The following is a 21,917-nucleotide window of genomic DNA, read 5'->3' as shown; positions in this document are numbered from 1 at the left end:
GCGTTAGCTGCACTTCCAGCCCTGCAGCCGAGCCTTTTCACAACTGCCAATCCATCTGTGACCAAGTCCCACTCATCTCTTGGGGGTTTTGCCCCACGTGAGGTCCTGTCTGTAGCACAGACAGTGCGGCCAGCAAGGCAGGGAAGCGCCCTGTGCCGGCTCTGCTGAGGCCACACCTGGAGGGCTGGATCCATCAGTTCAGGAAGGACAGGGAGGGGCTGGAGCCTGTCCAGGGCAGGGGTGGAGATTTCCTGAGGGAGCTGGGAAGGGGCTGCAGAATCCCTGAGGGGCTGGAAGGGGCTGCAGAATCCCTGAGGAGCTGGAAGGGGCTGCAGAATCCCTGAGGGAGCTGGAAGGGGCTGCAGAATCCCTGAGGAGCTGGAAGGGGCTGCAGAATCCCTGAGGGAGCTGGGAAGGGGCTGCAGAATCCCTGAGGAGCTGGAAGGGGCTGCAGAATCCCTGAGGAGCTGGAAGGGGCTGCAGAATCCCTGAGGGAGCTGGAAGGGGCTGCAGAATCCCTGAGGAGCTGGAAGGGGCTGCAGAATCCCTGAGGAGCTGGAAGGGGCTGCAGAATCCCTGAGGAGCTGGAAGGGGCTGAGGCTGGAGCAAAGGAGGCTCAGGGGCCCTCGTGGCTCTGCACAAGTCCCTGCCAGGAGGGCACAGCCGGGGGGGTCGGGCTCTGCTGCCAGGGAACAGGGACAGGAGCAGAGGGAGCGGCCTCAGGCTGGGCCAGGGCAGGCTCAGCTGGGACAGCAGCAGCAATTTGCCCATGGAAAGGGAGCTCAGGCCTTGGCAGGGGCTGCCTGGGGGGGTTTGCAGTGCCCATCCCTGCAGGTGTGCCCTGCAGCCGGCACACGGAGGGCACAGCCAGGGCTCTCGGGCCCGCTCCGTGCCCGCTCCCCTCAGGAATTCCGGGGCCGTTCCCGCCTTTCCGGCCCCGCCGCGGCACCCCGGCCTCGTGACATCACTTCCTGCCCCTGGCCCCGCCCCGGGTTAACCCGCGCCCCGCGCGCTCCGCGGCCTCTTTCCGGCCGCGCTCGCCAAGATGGCGGACACGCAGGTGGGCGCTGCGCGGGGCCCGCGGGACAGGCCCGGGATAGCCCCGGGATAGCCCGGCACAGGCCCGGGACAGCCCGGCACAGGCCCGGGACAGCCCCGGGGGGGCCCTCAGCGGGTGATACCGGCCCAGCGGTGGTGGGGGGCGCGGGGGAGGCGGCCCGGACTGGGGAGGGGCGGCGGGAGGGGCGCTTAGTGCCTTAGGGACGTGAGGAGGTACTGAGGGGGCGGCGTGGGGGATCTCAGTGTGCAGACCCGTTCCCCGGGGTCGGTGGAGCGAAGGGGAGCCGGAATCCCGGAATCCCGGAGCCGGCGAGGCCGGGGATGTCTCGATGGGCCGGGGTTTGGGGAGGGGGCGGCTCTCGGTGCTCCGGGATGGCGGGGGAGCACAGAGGGTGCCGCGCTCCGGGGTTCCGGGGCAGCGGAAACCTCCGTGCCCTGGGCTTTACCCAGGGTGGGGGGCATGTTTCGGGGCAGGGGGCGGAGGGGCGGGCGGAATCCCGGTGCCCTACGGGTGCGGGCTAGGGGAGCAGAGCGTTCCGTGCCTGGAGCTCGGGACGGGCCTCGGTGCCCCGAGTTTGGGGGAGGGCAGAGGATCCGGTGTCCCGGGGCTGGGGGGAAGGATGCGGGGGCTCTGGGGTTTTGTGGGGTCTCGGTGCCCCGGGGCCGGGCTCACTCGGTGCTGGGTTCCTCTTGCCGGGGGTCCCGGTGCCCGGCTGCCCCCGGTGCTGATCCCCCGTTGCCTCTCCCCGCAGACGGAACGCGCCTACCAGAAGCAGCCGACGATCTTCCAGAACAAGAAGCGGGTGCTTCTGGGTGAGGGAGGCAAGGAGAAGTTGCCCCGCTACTACCGCAATGTGGGGCTGGGCTTCAAGACCCCCAAGGAGGTGAGGGGGCTGGGCTGGGGGCTGTGCTGGGATGGCTCGGTGGTGGCCTTGGTGGTGCTGCTTAGACTCGAGGCCTCTGCTGGCTTTCCCCACCTGTGTGTGAGTGCTCTCTGGGCTCTGGTGGCACGTGGGCTGTGTGTGTGTGCCCACTTGACACTCACCTGTCTCTGCAGGCCATCGAGGGCACCTACATCGACAAAAAGTGTCCCTTCACGGGCAACGTCTCCATCCGGGGCCGCATTCTCTCAGGTGAGCTGGAGCCTCCCCGGAGGAGTGCCGGGGCAGCTGTGGGGCAGGTAGCCGAGGCGAGCCAGCCCCGAGGGTCCTGGAGCCGCAAATGATGGCAATCTCACGATGGTCTGCCGAGCCCGCGTGGGCATGACGACACTGCCACAAGGCTGTACTGATGCTGTGACAGGACCAGGTGTGCTGGGGGCACGTGGGGTGTGGCGTGGCGCTGTGGGCAGCGTTAGCAGGTGTGTCAGAAGGGTTTGGAGAAGAGCCCGGGTGGGGTTTGTCACAGAAACGGGGAGGCTGTGGGCTGGCACCGAGGGCCGTGAACAAGGGGAGGCTCCTGGAGCTGGTGCCCGTCGCTGCCAGGGGGCACGGGGATCCTGGCAGAGCCCTTGCAGCCCCTTGGGCGCGTGTCCCCTGCTGCAGGTGTGGTGACCAAGATGAAGATGCAGCGCACCATCGTCATCCGCCGCGACTACCTGCACTACATCCGCAAGTACAACCGCTTCGAGAAGCGCCACAAGAACATGTCTGTGCACCTGTCTCCCTGCTTCAGGTGCGTGCTGGCCCTGGGCTGTCCCCACGCCTGGCAGGGACATAGCCCGTCCTCCTGGAGCCTGCCCACAGGTCATGATGTTCAAACTCACGATGGTCTGCAGAGTGCCCCAGCTGAGGGGCTGCTGACAATGCCTCTGGCATCCACTGAACCGGGGGCAGGTTCCAGGCTCTGGCTGTGCCAGGAGGAGGCTCTGGGGGCCAGGTGAGCCCCAGGAGCTCCCTGACCCCCAGGTGTCATTGCAGGGACGTGCAGATCGGGGACATCGTGACGGTGGGCGAGTGCCGCCCCCTCAGCAAGACCGTGCGCTTCAACGTGCTCAAGGTGACCAAGGCTGCCGGCACCAAGAAACAGTTCCAGAAGTTCTGACACCTGTGGGAGCAATAAATGTTGGGAAGGTGGAACCCCCTGTGTGTGAGCTCAATGACTTGTGTGTGGTGCAGCCTGGGACCGGTGACGTGTGGGCTCGGCTGTGTGCTGCTGGACGCAGGTCACAGCGCAAGGGGACAGCTCAGGTGTGCTGCTGGGCGCAGGTCACAGCAGAGGGCTCAGGTGTGTGCTGCTGGGCACAGGTCACAGCACAAGGTCACAGCTCAGGTGTGTGCTGCTGGGCACAGGTCACAGCTCAGGTGTGTGCTGCTGGGCACAGGTCACAGCAGAGGGCTCAGGTGTGTGCTGCTGGGCACAGGTCACAGCACAAGGTCACAGCTGAGGTGTGCTGCTGGGCGCAGGTCACAGCAGAGGGCTCAGGTGTGCTGCTGGGCACAGGTCACAGCACAAGGGGACACTGCAGCTGCTCTTGTCCCCTGCTGTGCCCCAGGTCAGTGTGGTTTGTTCTGGGCTGTGTCTGCCTTCCCAGTGCCGCTGCAGCAGGTGCTGGGTGTGGGTTTGGTAATAACTCAGAGTGTGGAGTGACCTGGTGGTGACAGGGACGGGCCCTGAGGAATGAGGGGTTCAGCAGGAATGAGGGGTTCAGCACTGGTGGCAGCACCTGGGGCGAGCTCTGGCAGTGTCACCTTCACATTGAAGTGTCCAAGGCCAGGTTGGACAGGACCTGAAGCATCCTGTCCCTGCAGGGGGATGGAACCGGGTGAGCTTTCAAGGTCCCTCAGCCCAAACTGATTCCAGGACCTCTGGCTGCCTCACCTGCTCCAGGTGAGCCCCACACCTTTGGCTGTGGGCTGGAGCTGCAGCTCCAGGGTGGAGCTGGAGCCACTCTTCCTGCTCAGACTCCTGAAGGAAAGCTCTGTGTTTGAGGTACGTTCACACAATTCCCAGCAAATTCAGATTTTTGGGGCTTGGTGGCATCCGTGGCTGTGTTCCTGGTCCTGCCAGAACCACGGGACTGTGCACTGGAAATCAGAGAGCAGTGCAGCACCAGGGACCTGGTCCAGGGACAAACGAGGGTTTCCAGCTGGCTGGGGGTTTCCTGCTGGTGTCCAGTGCCAGGAGGTGCCAGGGGTGCCCCGGGGCTCATCCCCAGGTGTGCCAGGGGTACCCCAGGGCTCATCCCCAGGTGTGCCAGGGGTCCTGGGTTTCCTGAGCCTGCTCTCCTGGGGGCTCCCAGAATGGGGTGGGGTCCTGCTGCAGGGCCCCCTCGCTGTCCAGCTGCAGTCTGTCAGCACTGGGGGGTTTGGGAGCACCGGCCTTGTGCAAACCTCATCTGTGATGATTCCTGTGGCAGCTCTGTGCCCTCAGCTGCCCTGGGCTGACCCTTCCCAGGGCCAAAAGCCACTGGGGTTTTTCTCTGAGCCCTGCAGCACCGAGGGTTTGTGCTGTTTGTGCTGTTTTTGTGCTGTTTGCCCCCACAGTTCCCCCAGGGCCAGGACACAGCACAGGCTGCTTGGAGCCTGCATCCCCCACACCTCAATCCCCCATTATTTGCTCTTTGGGAGATTATCCCAAGCCTTCATCCCGGAGTGATTAGTCCTCCTCCTGCACTCCCTTAAGCAGATTTGCCTGGCTGATGCGCCTCCCCTGTGAATTGCCCCAGCAGGCTGGTTTTAACCCCAAACTGTGATTTCAGCGGGGCTCTGAGCTGGGGGCGGGCTGTGTCAGCCCTGCTGGGAGCTGTGGGGCCCTGCTGCCCCCCAGAATGGCACAGGGACAGCTCATGCTAAAAGCTTTCCCTCTTAATCCCTCCTAATCCCTCCTAAACCCTCAGGACACGCTCAGAGCTGCCGCATTTGGGTTTTTCAGGGAGGCAGCTCCCAGCAGTGGTGAGGGGAGTGGTTTGTGTCCCTTGGGGACCCCCATTTCTCACAAACAAGGGACCAACCCCTTCCTGTGGCAGGAGTGGGGCACTTTGTCCTTTCCTGCTTTGCTGCAGAGCGGGAACTGCTGCCTTTGGGGCTGTGGGGACCGGAGGGTGCTCTGGCACAGCAGAGCCAGCCTGGCTGATCCGTGTCCCAGGGAGCTCCAGCCTGGCACAGCCTGGCACAGCAGAGCCCCAGCCTGGCTGATCCATGGCCCCAGGGAGCCCCAGCCTGGCACAGCCTGGCACAGCAGAGCCAGCCTGGCTGATCCATGGCCCCAGGGAGCTCCAGCCTGGCACAGCAGAGCCCCAGCCTGGCTGATCCATGCCCCAGGGAGCTCCAGCCTGGCACAGCAGAGCCAGCCTGGCTGATCCATGGCCCCAAGGAGCTCCAGCCTGGCACAGCCTGGCACAGCAGAGCCAGCCTGGCTGATCCATGGCCCCAGGGAGCTCCAGCCTGGCTGATCCATGGCCCCGAGGAGCTCCAGCCTGGCACAGCCTGGCACAGCACAGCCAGCCTGGCTGATCCATGGCCCCAGGGAGCTCCAGCCTGGCACAGCCTGGCACAGCAGAGCCAGCCTGGCTGATCCATGGCCCCAGGGAGCTCCAGCCTGGCTGATCCATGGCCCCGAGGAGCTCCAGCCTGGCACAGCAGAGCCAGCCTGGCTGATCCATGGCCCCAAGGAGCTCCAGCCTGGCAGATCCATGGCCCCAGGAGCTCCAGCCTGGCCCAGCAGAGCCCCAGCCTGGCTGATCCGTGCCCCAGGAGCTGCTGGCTGTTCCTTTGCCCCGGCCATGGCCCTGCCAGGCTGGAGCAGAGCCCCCATTCCATCCCCTGAGGGCTCACATCGCCAGCCTCATCTCCACCCCGCTCTCTCCAGGCTGGCAATTTGGGAATGAATTCCCCTGCCAGGCAGCCCAGTTACTGTCTTTGCCTTTGCTCCAGCTGCCAAAGGGGCCCCTGACCTGATCATTCCCTGTCACAAAGTGGGAATTTGCCCCCCTTGGGCTGACTGTGGCACCTCTGCTTTCAGTCCAAAGTTCCTAAAAACAGAGACATCTGTGCATCTAAGGGGCTCCTGATTCCAAGGTGGAGCTCCCCAATTCCAATTTGTCCAAGCTGGGAAGGACCTTAAAATGCACCCAGTGCCACCCCTGCCATGGCAGGGACACCTCCCACTGTCCCCAGTGTCCAGCCTGGCCCTGGGCACTGCCAGGGATGCAGGGGCAGCCCCAGCTGCAGGGTCCCACAGACACCTGTGTGGTGTTTTCAGGGACCCTGTGGCAGGAAGGAAATGATGAATCTGACTCCATGTTCTTAGAAGGCATATTATTATATTACATTACATTACGTTTTATATATTATATTATATATATTATATTCTTTATTTTTATGGTATTATATTATTTTTATTACATTATACTAAAATATACTCTAGAATAGAGAAAGGATACAGACAGAAGGGTAAAAGATACTAAAGAAAACCTCATGACTCTCCAGAGTCCGACACAGCTTGGCTGTAATTGGCCAATGAGTAAAAACAATTCACCCGTTGGATGAACAATGTCCAACCACATTCCAAAGCAGCAAAACACAGGAGAAGCAGATTAGATAATTATTGTTTTCTTTGTTCTCTCTCAGCTTTCCAGGAGAGCAATCCTGGGCAAAGAGGATTTTTCAGAGAACATGATGGGGACAGCCCCGGTGCCCAGCCCAGCTCCTGGCCCTCAATCCCAGCCTGGGGCAGTGGCAATGGCAATGGCAATGTGCTGGGCTCCTCCTGGAGCTGCAGATCCCTGTCTCCACCTGGGCTGTGGCTGTCCCACCCTGTCACACTCCACGCCACGGCCCATGGCCAGCCAGGCTCCCTCACACCCAGAAACCCCCAGAATGTCCCCAGAATGTCCCCAGGCTGTTTGTCCTGCTCCCTCTCCTGCCCTGTGGGATGTTCCAGCGCCAGGAGGGCCGGGAGCAGCGCAGGGTCCGTGTGGGGTCAGACACAGAGTGATGGATCCTGCGAGGGACATCAGGACATCAGCCTTTGGGACCTGAACGGGGCAGGGAGGGGACCTGGCACCCCCAGGGACAGGCACAGAGCAGGGCTGGCACCGGGGACACGAGACACCAGATCTAAACCCGTGAAGAGGAGCTGCTGCCAAATGTGCTGGGAGATGGACAGGTGTCCTAGGAGATGGCAAATGTCCTCAAGGGGTGGTCAGTGTCCTGAGGAGCTGGCCAGTGCCCTGAGGAGGTGCCAGTGTCCTGAGGAGGTGCCAGTGTCCTGAGGAGGTGTCAGTGTCCTGAGGAGCCGGTCAGTGCCCCGAGGAGGTGCCAGTGTCCTGAGGAGATCCTGGCTTAGCCAGAGACATGCCAGCCACCCCGCGTGGCAGCTGTGGTGTCCCCCGGTGGGCACGGTGCCCAGCAGGGCTGGGGGTGCTGCCAGGGCTGCTGTGCCCCTGCGGGGAGCAGGGCAGGCGAGGAGCTGCCCCCATCCAAAGGGGGGTGTGCTTGGACCATTCCCTCGCCTGAGGGAACAGGTAAAACCAACGGGGGCCCTGAGGGCTCCATTGAGCTTCTCAGGGTGTGCCAGCCCTGCCCGGGCCGAGCACAGCTCGGTGTCCCTGTCAGCTCCCTGGGTCAGCTCCCTGGGCCGGTCCCTGTCCCTGTGTGAGCCCCTCCTGGCCCCCAGCCCCCGGGGTTCCTGAGATGGGCACAGCAGACCTGGCCCCGCTGTCAGCCCAGTGCTGAGCTCCTCACCCCACCTGGCCAGGCAGGAGCCCCCTCCCTGCTGCTGCCCGGCCTGTGCCAGGGGTGTCCCGCTGGAATTGTGTCACAGGCACATTTATGAAAATCCTTTCCTTGGGAGTTTTCCTCCTGAGAAGCCGGGAGGCCTCAGGAACAAAATGCAAACAATGGTTATCTGCTGCTGTGGGATGCAACAGGTGCATCTGGGATTGGCCTCATGGGGTTGTTTCTGATTAATGGCCAATCACAGTCAGCTGGCTGGGACAGAGAGCCGAGCCACAAACCTTTGTTATCATTCCTTCCTTTCTATTCCTAGCTTAGCCTAGCCTTCTGATGAAATCCTTTCTTCCATTCTTTTAGTATAGTTTTAATGTAATATATATGATAAAATAATAAATCAGCCTTGTGAAACACGGAGTCAGATCCTCATCTCTTCCCTCATCCATAAACCCTGTGAGCACCAGCACAGGATTGCTGTTCCTGTGGCTGCCCAGCCTGTGCCAGGACAGCTGTCACACAGCACCAGTCAGCAGGGTAATTACACGCCATCATCTGTAATTATGTGTAATTCCAGGCCATTCTTTGCCGTTTTGGTGACAGTGTGTGCTGGGGTGGGCTCCGCCGTGCTGAGCCAGCCTTTCCCCAGCCAGGGACCCTCCCATGGGGATTCCTGACCTGGCTGTGGCCTGAGACCCCACATCCCCCTCACCTCGCTGCCACCCCCTTTGTGTGAGTGACCCTGGGACAGGGTCCTGGTGGCCCTGGCAGGGCCAGGGCACAGCTGGGCTCAGTGCCCCAGAGGGGGTGAAAAACGCCAGTCACTCGGTTTTATAAAATTGTAAAAGTTTAGTAGTAATAAAATGGTTATAAAAGTAGCAATATAATTAGGGTAATAATAATTTGGACAATTCGGATTAGGACAATATGAGACAATGGAAACAAAGAGTTACGGACAGTCTGGGTACCTTTTCTGGGCAAAATAAGCCTGAAAAAGGCCCCACGTTAACAGAGGATTAATCAGGAGAAATGAACTTCTTCCTGCCTCACTCAGCCCTGGAGACACTGTCGGGATCCAGAGGAAGGATCTGACACTGCCCAGACAGAATCCTGTGTTTGAATGGAATTTATGCATCATGGATGAGCTGTATGAATATGCAACAGGTTATTGTTTTTAAGGGTTAATCTTCTGTTAACGTGGGTCCTTTTTGGGGCTTGTGCTGCCCAGAAAAGGTACCCAGGCATCCATAACTCATTGTTTTTATTGTCTCATATTGCCCTAATCCAAATTGTCCAAATTATTATTACCCTAATTATATTGCTATTTTTATAACCATTTTATTATCATTAAACTCTTTAAAGTTTTATAAAGAAGTGATTGGTGTTTTTCACAGGCAGAGAGGGCAGTTAATTGAAACAATTAATTAGCTAGATAATTAATTGCCTGCTGCTTCTTCATGAGGCCCTTAATTGTCTAGTTATTTATTTATTTAGCTATTGGCTTGTTTAGTTGTTTATTTAGTTATTCCATAAATTCATTAGTTAATTACCAATGACTTCAATAATTTAGTTATTCTGGAAATTCATTCTTTAATTAGTTAGTATTGTAATGATTTATTTTTTTCAGTAAAATCATTATTTTACCAGCCCAATCTCTGTCAGCCCAGCAGTGCCAGGAGCCACCACAGAAATAACCAGGGCAGCAATAGGGAAATTCCTGCAGGTTTGTGGAGTCTGAGCCCTGAGTACCCCTTTGTGTCACCTGCCCTGAGCCTCCTCCTCCTCCTGGGCTGGGAATGCCCTGGGCTGAGCCAGCTCTGCCCTGGAACGATGGGAAATGGGGGATTTTGGGTGTGAATTTGGGATGGGAAATGGGGGAATTTGGGGTGTGAAACTGGGATGGGAAATGGGGGATTTTGGTGTGAAACTGGGATGGGAAATGGGGGATTTTGGGTGTGAAACTGGGATGGGACATGCGGGAAATTTGGGGTGTGAAACTGGGATGGGAAATGGGGGATTTTGGGTGCAAATTTGGAGGTTTTGGGGTGTGAATTTGGGATGGGGAAATGGGAGATTTTGGGTGTGAAATTGCGATGGGAAATGGGGGATTTTGGGTGTGAATTTGGGATGGGAAATGGGGGAATTTGGGGTGTGAAACTGGGATGGGAAATGGGGAAATTTGGGGTGTGAAACTGGGATGGGAAATGGGGGATTTTGGGTGCAAATTTGGAGGTTTTGGGGTGTGAATTTGGGATGGGAAGTGGGGGATTTGGGGGTGTGAAATTGGGATGGGAAATGGGGGATTTGGGGTGTGAAACTGGGATGGGAATTGGGGGATTTTGGGTGTGAAATTGCGATGGGAATTGGGGGACTTTGGGGTGTGAAACTGGGATGGCAATTGGTGGATTTCGGGGGAGTTAAATTGGGATGCGAAGTGGGAGATTTTGGGTGTGAAACTGGGATGGGAAATGGGGAATTTGGGGTGTGAAATTGGGAAGGGAAATGGGGGATTTTGGGGTGTGAAATTCAGAGCTGGGTATGCCCTGGGGCTGAGACAGCTCTGCTCCTGGAAGGATGGGAATTGGGGGATTTTGGGTGTGAATTTGGGATGGGAATTGGGGGATTTTGGGTGTGAATTTGGGATGGGAATTGGGGGATTTTGGGTGTGAAACTGGGATGGGAAATGGGGGATTTTGGGTGCGAAGTTGGGATGGGAAATGGGGGATTTTGGGTGTGAATTTGGGATGGGAAATGGGGGATTTTGGGTGTGAAATTGGAGCTGGGACTGTCCCATCAGTGCCCATGGGCTGGGGTTAGGGTTAGGGTTAATGATTTAGTGAATTAATGATGATTTCGTGGATCCTTGATGTGATCAATGATCCTCATTGATAATTATAATTGATGATTACAATCAGGATGGTCCATCAGTGCCCATGGGCTAGGGTTAGGGTTAATGATTTTGTGGATTGTTGATTTGATCAACGATCCTCCCGATAATTAAAATTGATAATTGATAATTGATAATTGATAATTGATAATTGATAATTGATAATTGATAATTGATAATTGATAATTGATAGTTGATAATTGATAATTATAATCAGGTGGCCCATCAGTGCCCATGGGCAGGGCTGGTGGCAGAGGGGCCCGGCAGCTTGAGGGGATGCTCAGGGAGGTTCCAGCAGTGGAGACAGACCATTTCCACCTGCTGCGGGTGAACTCCCACACATCCGTTGTGCCCTGGATGCCAGCTGTGCCCATCGCCCGCTCCGCTCCCACAGCCCGGCCCGGTGCCCCAGGAGAGAGGAAAATCCCTGGCAATGCAAATGCGGGAGAGCAGGAAATGCCTCGGCGGCAGCGTTAACCGCAGTTAATGGTTAATGCGGCGGCGATTTAAGCCTGCCCGGGCAGGGGCTGGTGCTGCTGCCGAGGGAGGTGTGCGGGGCGAGGATCGGTACCGGGAGCGGTACCCAGCCCCGGCCGGGCCGCGGCTCCTGTCCCCAGCCGGGGGCTCCTGTCCCCGTCCGGACCCGCCCCGGTGAGTCAGTGCTTCTGCGCCGCACCCCGGGCTCGGGGCAGCGGTTCTGCTGAGGATGCTGAATGTGCCAGCGGAGCAGATGCCCATTTGCTGGCAAGCCTCGCTGAGCCGCTCTGCAGCCCTGGGGACGCGCCCGGGCCGATCGAGTCCCTGCTCTGCCCCGCGCTGCTCCATCCTCCCTCCCGGGTGACTCGGGTCTGCGGGTGGGACAGGCCACTGCGCAAATATTGCCGTGAGCTGAAGGTCCTTTCTGGCCCGAGCCGTGTTCTCTGCGGGCTTTTGGTTCAGGGAGCTGAGAGTCCTTAATGGAAGCACTTAGAAATGCAAACACGTCCGGCTCGGGTACCTGCTGCTGCGAGGAAAGCAAATCTGGCTGCAGGCAGGGAGAGGTTTACCTTTGGTCCGAATCCAAGCGGTTTTCCTCCATCCCAGCCCTGGCCTGGAGCTTTCCTGATGTGCGATGGGGTTTACACAGGGGTGAGATGGGGGAAGCTCACAGACCCAGCGGTGCTGTGGTGGGATCTCCTCTCCTCGCAGCCCTTCCCATGGCAGGAGGATTTGCAGCTTGGCTGGTCTGCGTTATTCACATCTCCAGAGATGCCCTCAGGCCATCAGTCATGGGACAGTGCTTGCAGGTGGGGACAGGGGGGCTCCCAGCGCTTCAGGAGCCGGGAAAACCGAGCTGAGAGCCTGGAGGGGCTGCAGGGCCAGGAAAACTGAGCTGAGAGCCTGGAGGGGCTGCAGGGCCAGGAAAACCGAGCTGAGAGCCTGGAGGGGCTGCAGGGCCAGGAAAACCGAGCTGAGGGCCTGGAGGGGCTGCAGGGCCGGGAAAACCGAGCTGAGAGCCTGGAGGGGCTGCAGGGCCAGGAAAACCGAGCTGAGAGCCTGGAGGGGCTGCAGGTCCAGCGTCCGTGCAGAGCTCTGCGTTTGGGGTGTCACCCTGGGCTGTTTCTGCTCCGGGCCAGAACTCCTTTGTCCGGGGGTCACCCTGTGCAGTCCACCACGTCTCTGCCCCTCTTAGTGAAGGAGTGGAAAAGGAATGAAGCCAAAGGAGGAAAAGAAAGGGCTCCCTCTGCTCCACGCCAGGCTGGGAGGGCTGGGGCTGTTCAGGCTGTCCAAGGTGACCCTGGGGCCCCTTGCAGAGCCTCAAGGGGATCCCAGGGAGAATGTAATGGGTGGCACAGCCCTCAGAGGCGCAGCTGGGTGTCAGTCACACCCCAGACACTGCCCAGCATCGGCACTGGGCAAGGATTTATTCCTGTGTTTGGGTTTTACAGGGAACTTTGGTGTGAGCAGGGTGAGGAATGCGTCATTCCACCTCGCTGGAGGAGCCTGGAGTGCCACCACAGGCACAGCTCTGTGTGTGCTCACAGGTGGAGCCGCTGGCTGGGCAGGCTGACTTTATGGCTGTTTCTGTGACTTTCACAAGGGTTTTGTGGCAGTGGATAAAGCAGAGCTGGGGAAAGGCCTGGCCTGTTTAGCAGTGGCAGAGCAGGGATGTTTTCCTTCCAGCCACACCTGGCAGGGCTGGCAGTGTGACAGCATTCACGGGGGTCTGAGGATGAGGGAGGAGACGGGGATCTGACTCCGTGTTTCAGAAGGCTGATTTATTATTTTATGATATATATTACATTAAAACTATACTAAAAGTGTAGAAGAAAGGATTTCATCAGAAGGCTAGCCAAGAATAGAAAAGGAAAGAATGAATAACAAAGGCTTGTGGCTGGGACAGAGAGTCCAAGACAGCTGACTGTGATTGGCCATTAATTAGAAACAACCACACGAGACCAATCCCAGATGCACCTGTTGCATTCCACAGCAGCAGATAACCATTGTTTACATTTTGTTCCTGAGGTCTCCCAGCTTCTCAAGAGGAAAAATCCTAAGGAAAGGGTTTTTCAGAAAATATCATGGCTACATGGCAAGACAAGCAGGGTCCTTTGTAGAGAGCACAGCGAGGGAGGGCAGCCCTTGGGGCAGAAGGCAGGAGCCTTGTCACCTGTGTCCTGCTTTGCAGCACCTCTCAGGTGCCACGGGCAAGGCCAGGCTCACAGGGTGGTTTGTCCCTTCTCCTTTTCAGCATCTCTCAGGTGCCACGGGCAAGGCCAGGCTCACAGGGTGGTTTGTCCCTTCTCCTTTTCAGCACCTCTCAGGTGTCACGGGGTCACAGGCAAGGCCAGGCTCACAGGGTGGTTTGTCCCTTCTCCTTTTCAGCACCTCTCAGGTGCCACGGGCAAGGCCAGGCTCACAGGGTGGTTTGTCCCTTCTCCTTTTCAGCACCTCTCAGGTGCCACGGGCAAGGCCAGGCTCACAGGGTGGTTTGTCCTTCCTCATTTGCAGCATCTCTCAGGAGCCACGGGCAAGGCCAGGCTCACGGGGTGGTTTGTCCCTTCTCCTTCCTGCAGAGAGCCGGGTCAGGCCGGGGCTGAGCCTGGGAGCGCCATGTACGAGCTCAACGAGAGCAGCTTCGACCCCATCACCTTCGTGCTGACGGGCATCCCGGGCATGGAGGAGTCCCACATCTGGATCTCCGTGCCCTTCTGCCTGATGTACCTCACCGCCGTGCTCAGCAACCTGCTGCTCCTCTTCCTCATCGCCACGGACCGCAGCCTGCACGAGCCCATGTACCTGTTCCTGGCCATGCTGGCCCTCTCGGACCTGCTGCTGTCCACCGCCACCGTGCCCAAGATGCTGGCCATCTTCTGGTTCGGCGCCCGGGAGATCTCCTTCGACGCCTGCATGGCGCAGATGTTCTTCACGCACTTCAGCTTCATCGTGGAGTCCTCGGTGCTGCTGGCCATGGCCTTCGACCGCTACGTGGCCGTGTGCGCCCCGCTGCGCTACGGGGCCCTGCTGACGCCCTCGGCCATCGCCAAGGTGGCGGCGGCCGCCGTGGCCCGCGGGCTGTGCATCATGTGCCCGCCCATCTTCCTGCTGAAGCGCCTGCCCTACTGCGGGCACAACGTCATGCCCCACACCTACTGCGAGCACATGGGCGTCGCGCGCCTGGCCTGCGCCGACATCCGCGCCAACGTCTGGTACGGGCTCACCACGGCGCTGCTCTCCTCGGGCCTGGACGTGGTGCTCATCGCCGCCTCCTACGCGCTCATCCTCCGCGCCGTGTTCCGCCTGCCCACCCGCGAGGCGCGCCGCAAAGCCCTCGGCACCTGCGGCTCCCACCTCTGCGTCATCCTCATGTTCTACGTGCCCGCCTTCTTCTCCTTCCTCACGCACCGCTTCGGCCGCCACGTGCCCGGGCAGGTGCACATCCTGCTGGCCAACCTCTACGTGGTGGTGCCGCCCATGCTCAACCCCATCGTCTACGGCGCGAGGACGCGGCAGATCCGCGAGCGCGTGGCCCGCCTGCTGTGCCCCGCGGGGACGGGCTGTGCCTGCCCTGCCCGGGGGCACGGCTGCTGACCCGCAGGGACCTGCAGCGGGACGGAACACGAGTAAATACGGGCAGTACAGGATGTGATCTTACCCCCTAAAGGGCTGCAGCTGAGCCAATCACTGAGGGTTAGGAGCAGGCCTGATGTTAACAGGCCACACCTGTAGCAAATAAGAATGTTATAAAAGAGTGGATTGGTTGGTTGAGGGGAGCTGGAGTCAGTTAGCTGCTGTGAGGACAAGGAAGAGTCAGAGCTAGAGGAGCTGCCTACAAGGAACACCAAGGAGGTACAAAACTCTAGCGATATGGAGCCCTTGCAACGTAATGACAATAATGACAATAGAACTCTTGTGCTAGATGTGGCAGCAGGGATGGGTGTGGGATGGCTCTGGGTGTGCCATGGCTCTGGGGTGAGGGATGGCTCTGGGATGGAGAGCAGCACCAAGGCAGCAGCACGGCCGGGCCTGGAGGAGCCAGCCTTGCCCAAGGGCTCCCAGGGAAGCTGGAGGTGTTGGGGTTTCTGGAAACGTGGGCTTGGCTCGTCAGTGCCTCCGCTGCTGCTGGTTTCTGCTGGTGCTGCCTCCCCTGGGTTTCCTTCACTGGCACAGCCTGGGCAGGCTCAGCTGGGAAGCATCCAGGCACTCAGGCCTGCTGACTTGCTGTCACCTGCTGCAGCTGGGTGTGCTTGCTGCCCTACAGCCTCATTCCTGCCTGTTCCTCCACCTTTCCAACAACAGAGACACACCACGGACACCGTGCTGGTCGCCAGATGGAGCGTGGCACACCAAGCACGGCTGGACGGGCCCCACAGAGCCCACCATGGCACAGAGGGGATCGTCCTCCTGCCCTCACTGCTGACATTGCTGCTGCTGAAGGTGCTCCCTGCTGAAGTGCCCTGAGAGCTTGGGAAAGGCTTTGTTGCCCGTGTTTGAGGGAAACATTTCCCTTAATGACTCCCAAATGCAATCCAGGCCTTCAGAGTGTGTGTAAAGGGACAGAGGTTTCCTTCACCCACCACATCCCACAGGGATGTGTCGCTACAGGACACGAAATAACACGACACGGACATGCAGGTTTTGATGGTAAAAAGAGAACTTTTAATTTTTGACTCTTAACATTTATGGATTTCTGAAAGTGACAGTGGATTGGAGGGTGACGGTGCCACCTCTCCAATGACACTGGACAAACAAGTCTGTTAAACTTCTCTTCTTCCATAAAAGAATATAAAACCATAAGTTATTTACATAAAGTGTGAGAAAGTTTGTTACAAAAATATGAACATGAGAAGGCTTAGAAAAACTTTAAAAATCAGGGTGACAGGGATGCTTTCTGTCTTGGCAGCACAGCTCTGCCCCATCCAGGCAGGGAAGGCACAGCTGGCACACCTGGCTGGGCTGTGGAGCCCTGTGGGACCTGCCCAGGTGAGGAAAGCTCTGCTGCACACCTGGCTGGGTTCATGGTTTCAGAGCAAACCCCCCCAAAAGTTTTTCACTTTGGCAACGCGTTTTTTCCTCTCTTTGTTTTATTTCCCTCTGATTTGATCAAAGGTGGCACCCTGTGACGGGAACAGGGGAAATGAAAGTCTGTTCATTAAGGGCTGTTTGTCTAGCAGCAGAGATAACGGAGCTGGTACAAAAGCTGCTGCTGTCACTGGGCTTTTAATGTCCCCAGAATGTTCGTGTTTGCCTTGGCTTTCTTAGAAAAAGGGAAAAAAAGAGCGTTTGCACAGAGCTGCCGTGTGATTTTTGATAGGAGATGGGGCTGTGAGAAGGGAAATCTGTCAGGAGAGCATGTTGCTGTGGGCAGCACACAAATCCAGCTGCCCCCTGGATTTGTCAATAAATGGGGCTGGAGCAGCCTGGCACAGGGGGAGCTGTCCCTGCCATGGCACAGATGGGATGAGATGGCATTTAGGGTCCTTTCCAGCCCAAACTGCCCCGTGCCCCCCTGGCTCCATGGATCTGTCTGTCCCTGGGGTTCCCCAGGATGGAGTTACACCATGGAGGGGGCAGAGGTGAGTTTGGAGGAGGCAGAGCTGAATTTGGAGGAGGCAGAGCTGAGTTTGGAGAAGGCAGAGCTGAATTTGGAGGAGGCAGAGCTGAGTTTGGAGAAGGCAGAGCTGAGTTTGGAGGAGGCAGAGCTGAGTTTGGAGGAGGCAGAGCTGAGTTTGGAGGACGCAGATTTGACTGTGAGCCCCTGCTCTGCTCCTTGGCTGGAGGTGGGGCCGGGTCAGGACAAACTGCCCAGGAAATGTCCCCAGGTCAATGAATCACCAGCTGGGCCATTCCTGGCCAGGGGCCCGTGCCTAATGGGGCATTAGCCAGCCAAGCAGGGAGATTTATATTCCAAGGTGGTTAAAATGTCAGCTTAATAACTCACACCGGCTGGGAAACCATGGCTCCTTCCATTTTTTTTTCCAAATCTGGAGACACCCATTGTGTTTTCAGCTCAGTTCATGGCTTTTGTGAGTGTGCTTGGATTGCAGGGATCTTTGCCTGGGAGGGAGGGAGGAAGGGAGGGAGGAAGGCTCCCTGCCTGTGGCACTGAGTTAGAATGAGATGAGCTTTAGGGTCCATCCCCACCAGAACCATTCCACCATTCCATTATTCCATCATTTCACAGAATTCCATTATTCCGTCGTTTCATAGAATTCCATTATTCTGTCGTTTCTACGGGTGCTTTTCCCACATGGAAGAAGTAAATGGAATGTCAGGAATCTTTGGGCAATAAGTGGAAGTCAGTGAGAAACGCTCGTGTGCCCTCAGTGGATGTTTGTGTGCTGGAGAAGGAGCTGAGCCTGCACCTGGAGCAGGGACGGAGCCCTGGGCTGGGGTGGGATGGGTGAGAGCCCACTTGGATGGGTGAGAGCCCACCTGGGATGGGTGAGAGCACACCTGGATGGGTGAGAGCACATTGGGATGGGTGAGAGCCCACCTGGATGGGTGAGAGCCCACCTGGGATGGGTGAGAGCTCACCTGGGATGGGTGAGAGCACACCTGGATGGGTGAGAGCTCACCTGGATGGGTGAGAGCACACCTGGATGGGTGAGAGCACACTGGGATGGGTGAGAGCCCACCTGGATGGGTGAGAGCTCACCTGGATGGGTGAGGAACCCACCTGGATGGGTGAGAGCCCACCTGGATGGGTGAGAGCCCACCTGGATGGGTGAGAGCTCACCTGGATGAGTGAGAGCCCACCTGGGATGGGTGAGAGCTCACCTGGATGAGTGAGAGCTCACCTGGGATGGGTGAGAGCTCACCTGGATGGGTGAGGAACCCACCTGGATGGGTGAGAGCCCACCTGGATGGGTGAGAGCGCACCTGGGATGGGTGAGAGCACACCTGGATGGGTGAGAGCTCACCTGGATGGGTGAGAGCCCACCTGGATGGGTGAGAGCACACCTGGATGAGTGAGAGCCCACCTGGATGGGTGAGAGCCCACCTGGGATGGGTGAGAGCCCACCTGGATGGGTGAGAGCCCACCTGGGATGGGTGAGAGCACACCTGGGATGGGTGAGAGCACACCTGGGATGGGTGAGAGCACATTGGGATGGGTGAGAGCCCACCTGGATGGGTGAGAGCCCACCTGGGATGGGTGAGAGCTCACCTGGGATGGGTGAGAGCACACCTGGATGGGTGAGAGCTCACCTGGATGGGTGAGGAACCCACCTGGATGGGTGAGAGCCCACCTGGATGGGTGAGAGCCCACCTGGATGGGTGACAGCGCACTGGGAGCTCCTGGGCCAGGATGCCCCTGGATCCCTGGGAGTGCTCCAGGCCAGGCTGGATGGCGTTTAGAGCAGCCTGCTCCAGTGGCAGGGGCAGAACCAGGATGATTCCATCACTCTGTGCAGTGTTAGTTTAATAAAGTCCTATTTGAATACATCACATGGACTCCATTTTCTTCACGGTGGAAAAATCCTCTTCTTTATTCATGTAGCTCAGTTTAATATAATTTTTTGCCAAAAAAAGCATTTTCTTTATTCACATAACTCGTATTTTTATCATTTTTTGACACCTCCTGTGTGACCCCAGTTGTTCATGAGCTTCCTTGCCAATTACCTTTATTGGCTGATAACAAGTTGTTATTCTGTATTGATTGGCCTCAAACCCCGTGAGTGCCTGCAGGCGCAGCAGTTTGAGAGAGGCAGTTTCCATTTCTCCATCTCACCTTGGTACAAGTGCTGGCTGTTTTTCACCCGGGAGCGGATTGCTGTGCTAACGAGCTGCTCTGCTGGCACCAGGGCTGGGGATTTGATTGTGACCCCTGGAGCAAGTTACCAGCTTTGTATGAGGACCTGAAAGCCACACAGGTTTGAACGGTGTAATAACAAAATGATCACGGGTGGAAATGTAGGTTTTAGGATTTTTGGTGTGGGGGTTATGGGGACAAGATGGAGGAATCTGGGCGTGTCCAGCCTTTCTCCTTCTTGTTCTCCATTTTCTGCAGTGATGTTGGCACTTTGGGATTGGGTTAGAGTAGAAGTGCACTGTCTAACTCGGGTGATGGGTATTGGGAATTAAGTGTAAATATGTTATACGTAGTTTGTAGTGTAAAAGGACAGCACAGAGTGCCTGTGGCTGCCCTGCTGAGCAGATCTCAGCTGGGCAGAAAGAAAATTTTATAGATAAGAATTGATAAACAACCTCAAGACCAAAAGTGAAGAGTCCCGACTGGTTCTTCAGTTGTGTGAGCTGAAACAGAGACACCCTGCACATCTGGGGCTGCAATTATCAACCAAAAACCCGAGAGAGAGGGAGGGAGGGCAGCCCCAGCCCTGCACCCTGCTCTCCCAAACCCTTGGTGTCCTCTGCTTTCTGCCCACGCTCTTCTCTTCCACCCTGTGCCTGGTGCAGATGCCAAGCAAACCTTCCTCAGGTACCTCTGGCTCAGCCTAGCTATGGGAAAGGAAAAAAAAAATAAGAAAAAAAAGAAACAAGTTTCTGACTTAAGGCAGGAAAACCGTAAGTTCATGTGCTTAAATTGAACAGAGAAATGGGATTATCAGAGAAATCTGAAACAGCTTCATTTGCCTTTAGATTCAAATATAATAATGCTAAAGTGAATCTGAGACTTGATCAATAGAGTGTAAAAGGGCAGGAATGTAATTAACGGCAATCAGGGCTCGTTTGGGCATCCAGCTTCCGTGGAGACGTGGGATTTCATCTTCTGCTGCATCCAATGGGTGATAAAGTTACCCCAGCCTGAAAAACTGACCCCGGGGCTTGGTGCACCCTGAGTGCGTTTATATTCACACATTGTGACACAGGGCTCGTTGTGCGCACAAACAAATGAATAAATGATAGGCAAAGCAGCTGCTGGCGGGCTTTGCAAAGTGCAGATCCTCTCTCCGGTACAGGTCTCATTTCTGTGTGCTCTCCCCAATGCAGGTCTCATTTCTGTGTGCTCTCCCCAATGCAGGTCTCATTTCTGTGTGCTCCTGGAGAGGGCCTGCAGGGACTGGCCTGATGCTGGCTCTGATGTCCTGTGATTGGGATCAGTTGTGCAAACACAAGCCTAAAATCGTTGCTAATGAGGTTTCTGGCTGATGCAGAGGCACTCATTTGCTAATTTACTAATTTAATGGGGGGGAGAGCAGGAGGGGCCTGGCCCCAGGCTGGGCAGCTCGGGGGTCTGGGGGAAGGAAGGCCTTGGTGGGGGCACCTGGGTGGCCCAGGATGGTCACAGGTCACAGGTCTCTGTGTCCCTCAGCCAGGGAGGGTCACAGGGTGTCAGTCTGTCTGTCCCTGCAGCAGGGAGGGTGTCAGTGTGTCTGTCCCTGCAGCAGGGAGGGTCACAGGGTGTCAGTGTGTCTGTCCCTGCAGCAGGGAGGGTGTCAGTCTGTCTGTCCCTGCAGCCAGGGGGTGTCACGGCGGCAGCACAGGTCCAGCGTCCTGTCCCTCACCTGTGTCCCCAGCACTCCCCCAGGTGTGACAGGTGTGTGTGTGGGTGGCACCAGCAGGGCTGGGGCTGTGCTGCCCCCGGGACAGATCCTGCTCCTGCTCCTGCTCCTGCTCCTGCTCCTGCTCCTGCCCAGCAGTGCCAGCAGTGCCAGCAGTGCCCTGTGCCCTGGGACGTGTCCCCTGTGCCAGCCTGGCTGCTCCCAGCCCCTCTCAGAGCAAAGCCCTTGCAGGGGTTGCAGGGGACACCGCGGGGAGATCCCTGCAGTCCTTCCTTGGGAAAAGTGAGGCTTTGGTCCCAGGACAGGCTCCTGGAGCATCTGCTGAGGGGATGGGAGGCACCAGGTGCCTTCAGGGGAGCCCTGGGTGCTGCCCTGGCCCCGGGCTGGGATGGGAGGTGGGCAGCTTTGCCTCAGACCTATTTCAGCATTGGTGGGGTTAAATTCCCTCCTGCCCCCAGCCCTCCCCTGTGTCTGGTGAGGCAAGGAGAGCAAAGCCCTGTTTGGGTCAGGGACATCTCTGTGTTGTCACCAGCATCTGCAGAGCTCTCTGGCACCAGAGCAAAGCAGGAGCTGGAACACCTGCCTGCAATGCCAGCTCTCTCTGGACACTGTAAATTACCAGCTGCAGTGGGAACAAAGTGTGGATTTTCTATTTCTTCAGTCAATGCTTACATTTTGAAACGGTGTGGGGATGGAGGGAGGCAAATTGAGCTGGGGAGAAGAGGAAAACAGGCTCTGATTAGACATTTACTGTTAGATATTTACTGTTACTAGAAATTCATCCAGTATTAGATGTTTATTTACTATTTAGATATTTATCTGTTGTTAGATGTTTATTATTAGATGGTTGTATTGATAGTTGTTTAGCACTGTCCGATACTTATCTGTTGGTGGTGGGCACCCCTGACCGTGGTGGGCACGGGCTCCGGGCATGGGCAGGATTGCATCACAGGGTGGGCTGGGGTTGGGAGGAGCCCTAAAGGGTGTTTCATCACCCCAAATGGGCACGGATGCCCCTCTGAGCCTGAACTGTTCCACCGTCCCACATGGGCACGGATGCCCCTCTGAGCCTGAACTGCTCCACCATCCCAAACGGGCACGGATGCCATCCTGCTCAGCCCCATGAGGGATCCCCAGCCCGAACCCTGCTCCCATCCCTGGAGCAGCCGAGCCCTCCGACCTCCTCCCGCATTCATTCCCACGGGGAAACCCTTTTCCAAATTCCCTTCGCCCAATTAATCACCAAGGGCGATCTGCATAACAATAATTGTTCAGATCAGGGGTTGCTATTTATAGAGAGTGCTGCAGCTCGCAGAACGCATCCCGTGTCAGAGCGGCGTGCGGGATCTGCGGGAG

General features: G+C 57.4%; 2 protein-coding genes and 2 non-coding genes across 4 annotated transcripts; all 4 read left to right on the top strand.

Moving 5' to 3' along the window:
- The first annotated feature begins 976 nt into the window (after window positions 1–976).
- On the top strand, window positions 977–3,137 carry RPS11 (ribosomal protein S11). The gene is made up of 5 exons (XM_058045317.1): window positions 977–1,060; window positions 1,812–1,943; window positions 2,117–2,192; window positions 2,604–2,733; window positions 2,979–3,137. The coding sequence occupies exons 1-5, from the start codon at window positions 1,046–1,048 to the stop codon at window positions 3,100–3,102; spliced, it is 477 nt and encodes a 158-aa protein (XP_057901300.1). The 5' UTR covers window positions 977–1,045; the 3' UTR covers window positions 3,103–3,137.
- On the top strand, window positions 2,276–2,359 carry LOC131080765 (small nucleolar RNA SNORD35). Its single transcript, XR_009114199.1, has one exon. It is a non-coding gene; the product is annotated as a small nucleolar RNA SNORD35 (small nucleolar RNA).
- Window positions 2,803–2,892, top strand: LOC131080764 (small nucleolar RNA SNORD35). The gene has a single exon (XR_009114198.1). It is a non-coding gene; the product is annotated as a small nucleolar RNA SNORD35 (small nucleolar RNA).
- A 10,570-nt stretch (window positions 3,138–13,707) lies between the features above and the next one.
- LOC131096968 (olfactory receptor 52B2-like) lies at window positions 13,708–14,688 on the top strand. Its single transcript, XM_058045601.1, has one exon. The coding sequence runs from the start codon at window positions 13,711–13,713 to the stop codon at window positions 14,686–14,688; it is 978 nt and encodes a 325-aa protein (XP_057901584.1). The 5' UTR covers window positions 13,708–13,710.
- Window positions 14,689–21,917: the final 7,229 nt, after the last annotated feature.

This window comes from Melospiza georgiana, chromosome 2 (genome assembly GCF_028018845.1).
Source record: "Melospiza georgiana isolate bMelGeo1 chromosome 2, bMelGeo1.pri, whole genome shotgun sequence".
Lineage (NCBI taxonomy): Eukaryota > Metazoa > Chordata > Aves > Passeriformes > Passerellidae > Melospiza > Melospiza georgiana.
This window is presented reverse-complemented; position numbering and strand designations above follow the sequence as displayed.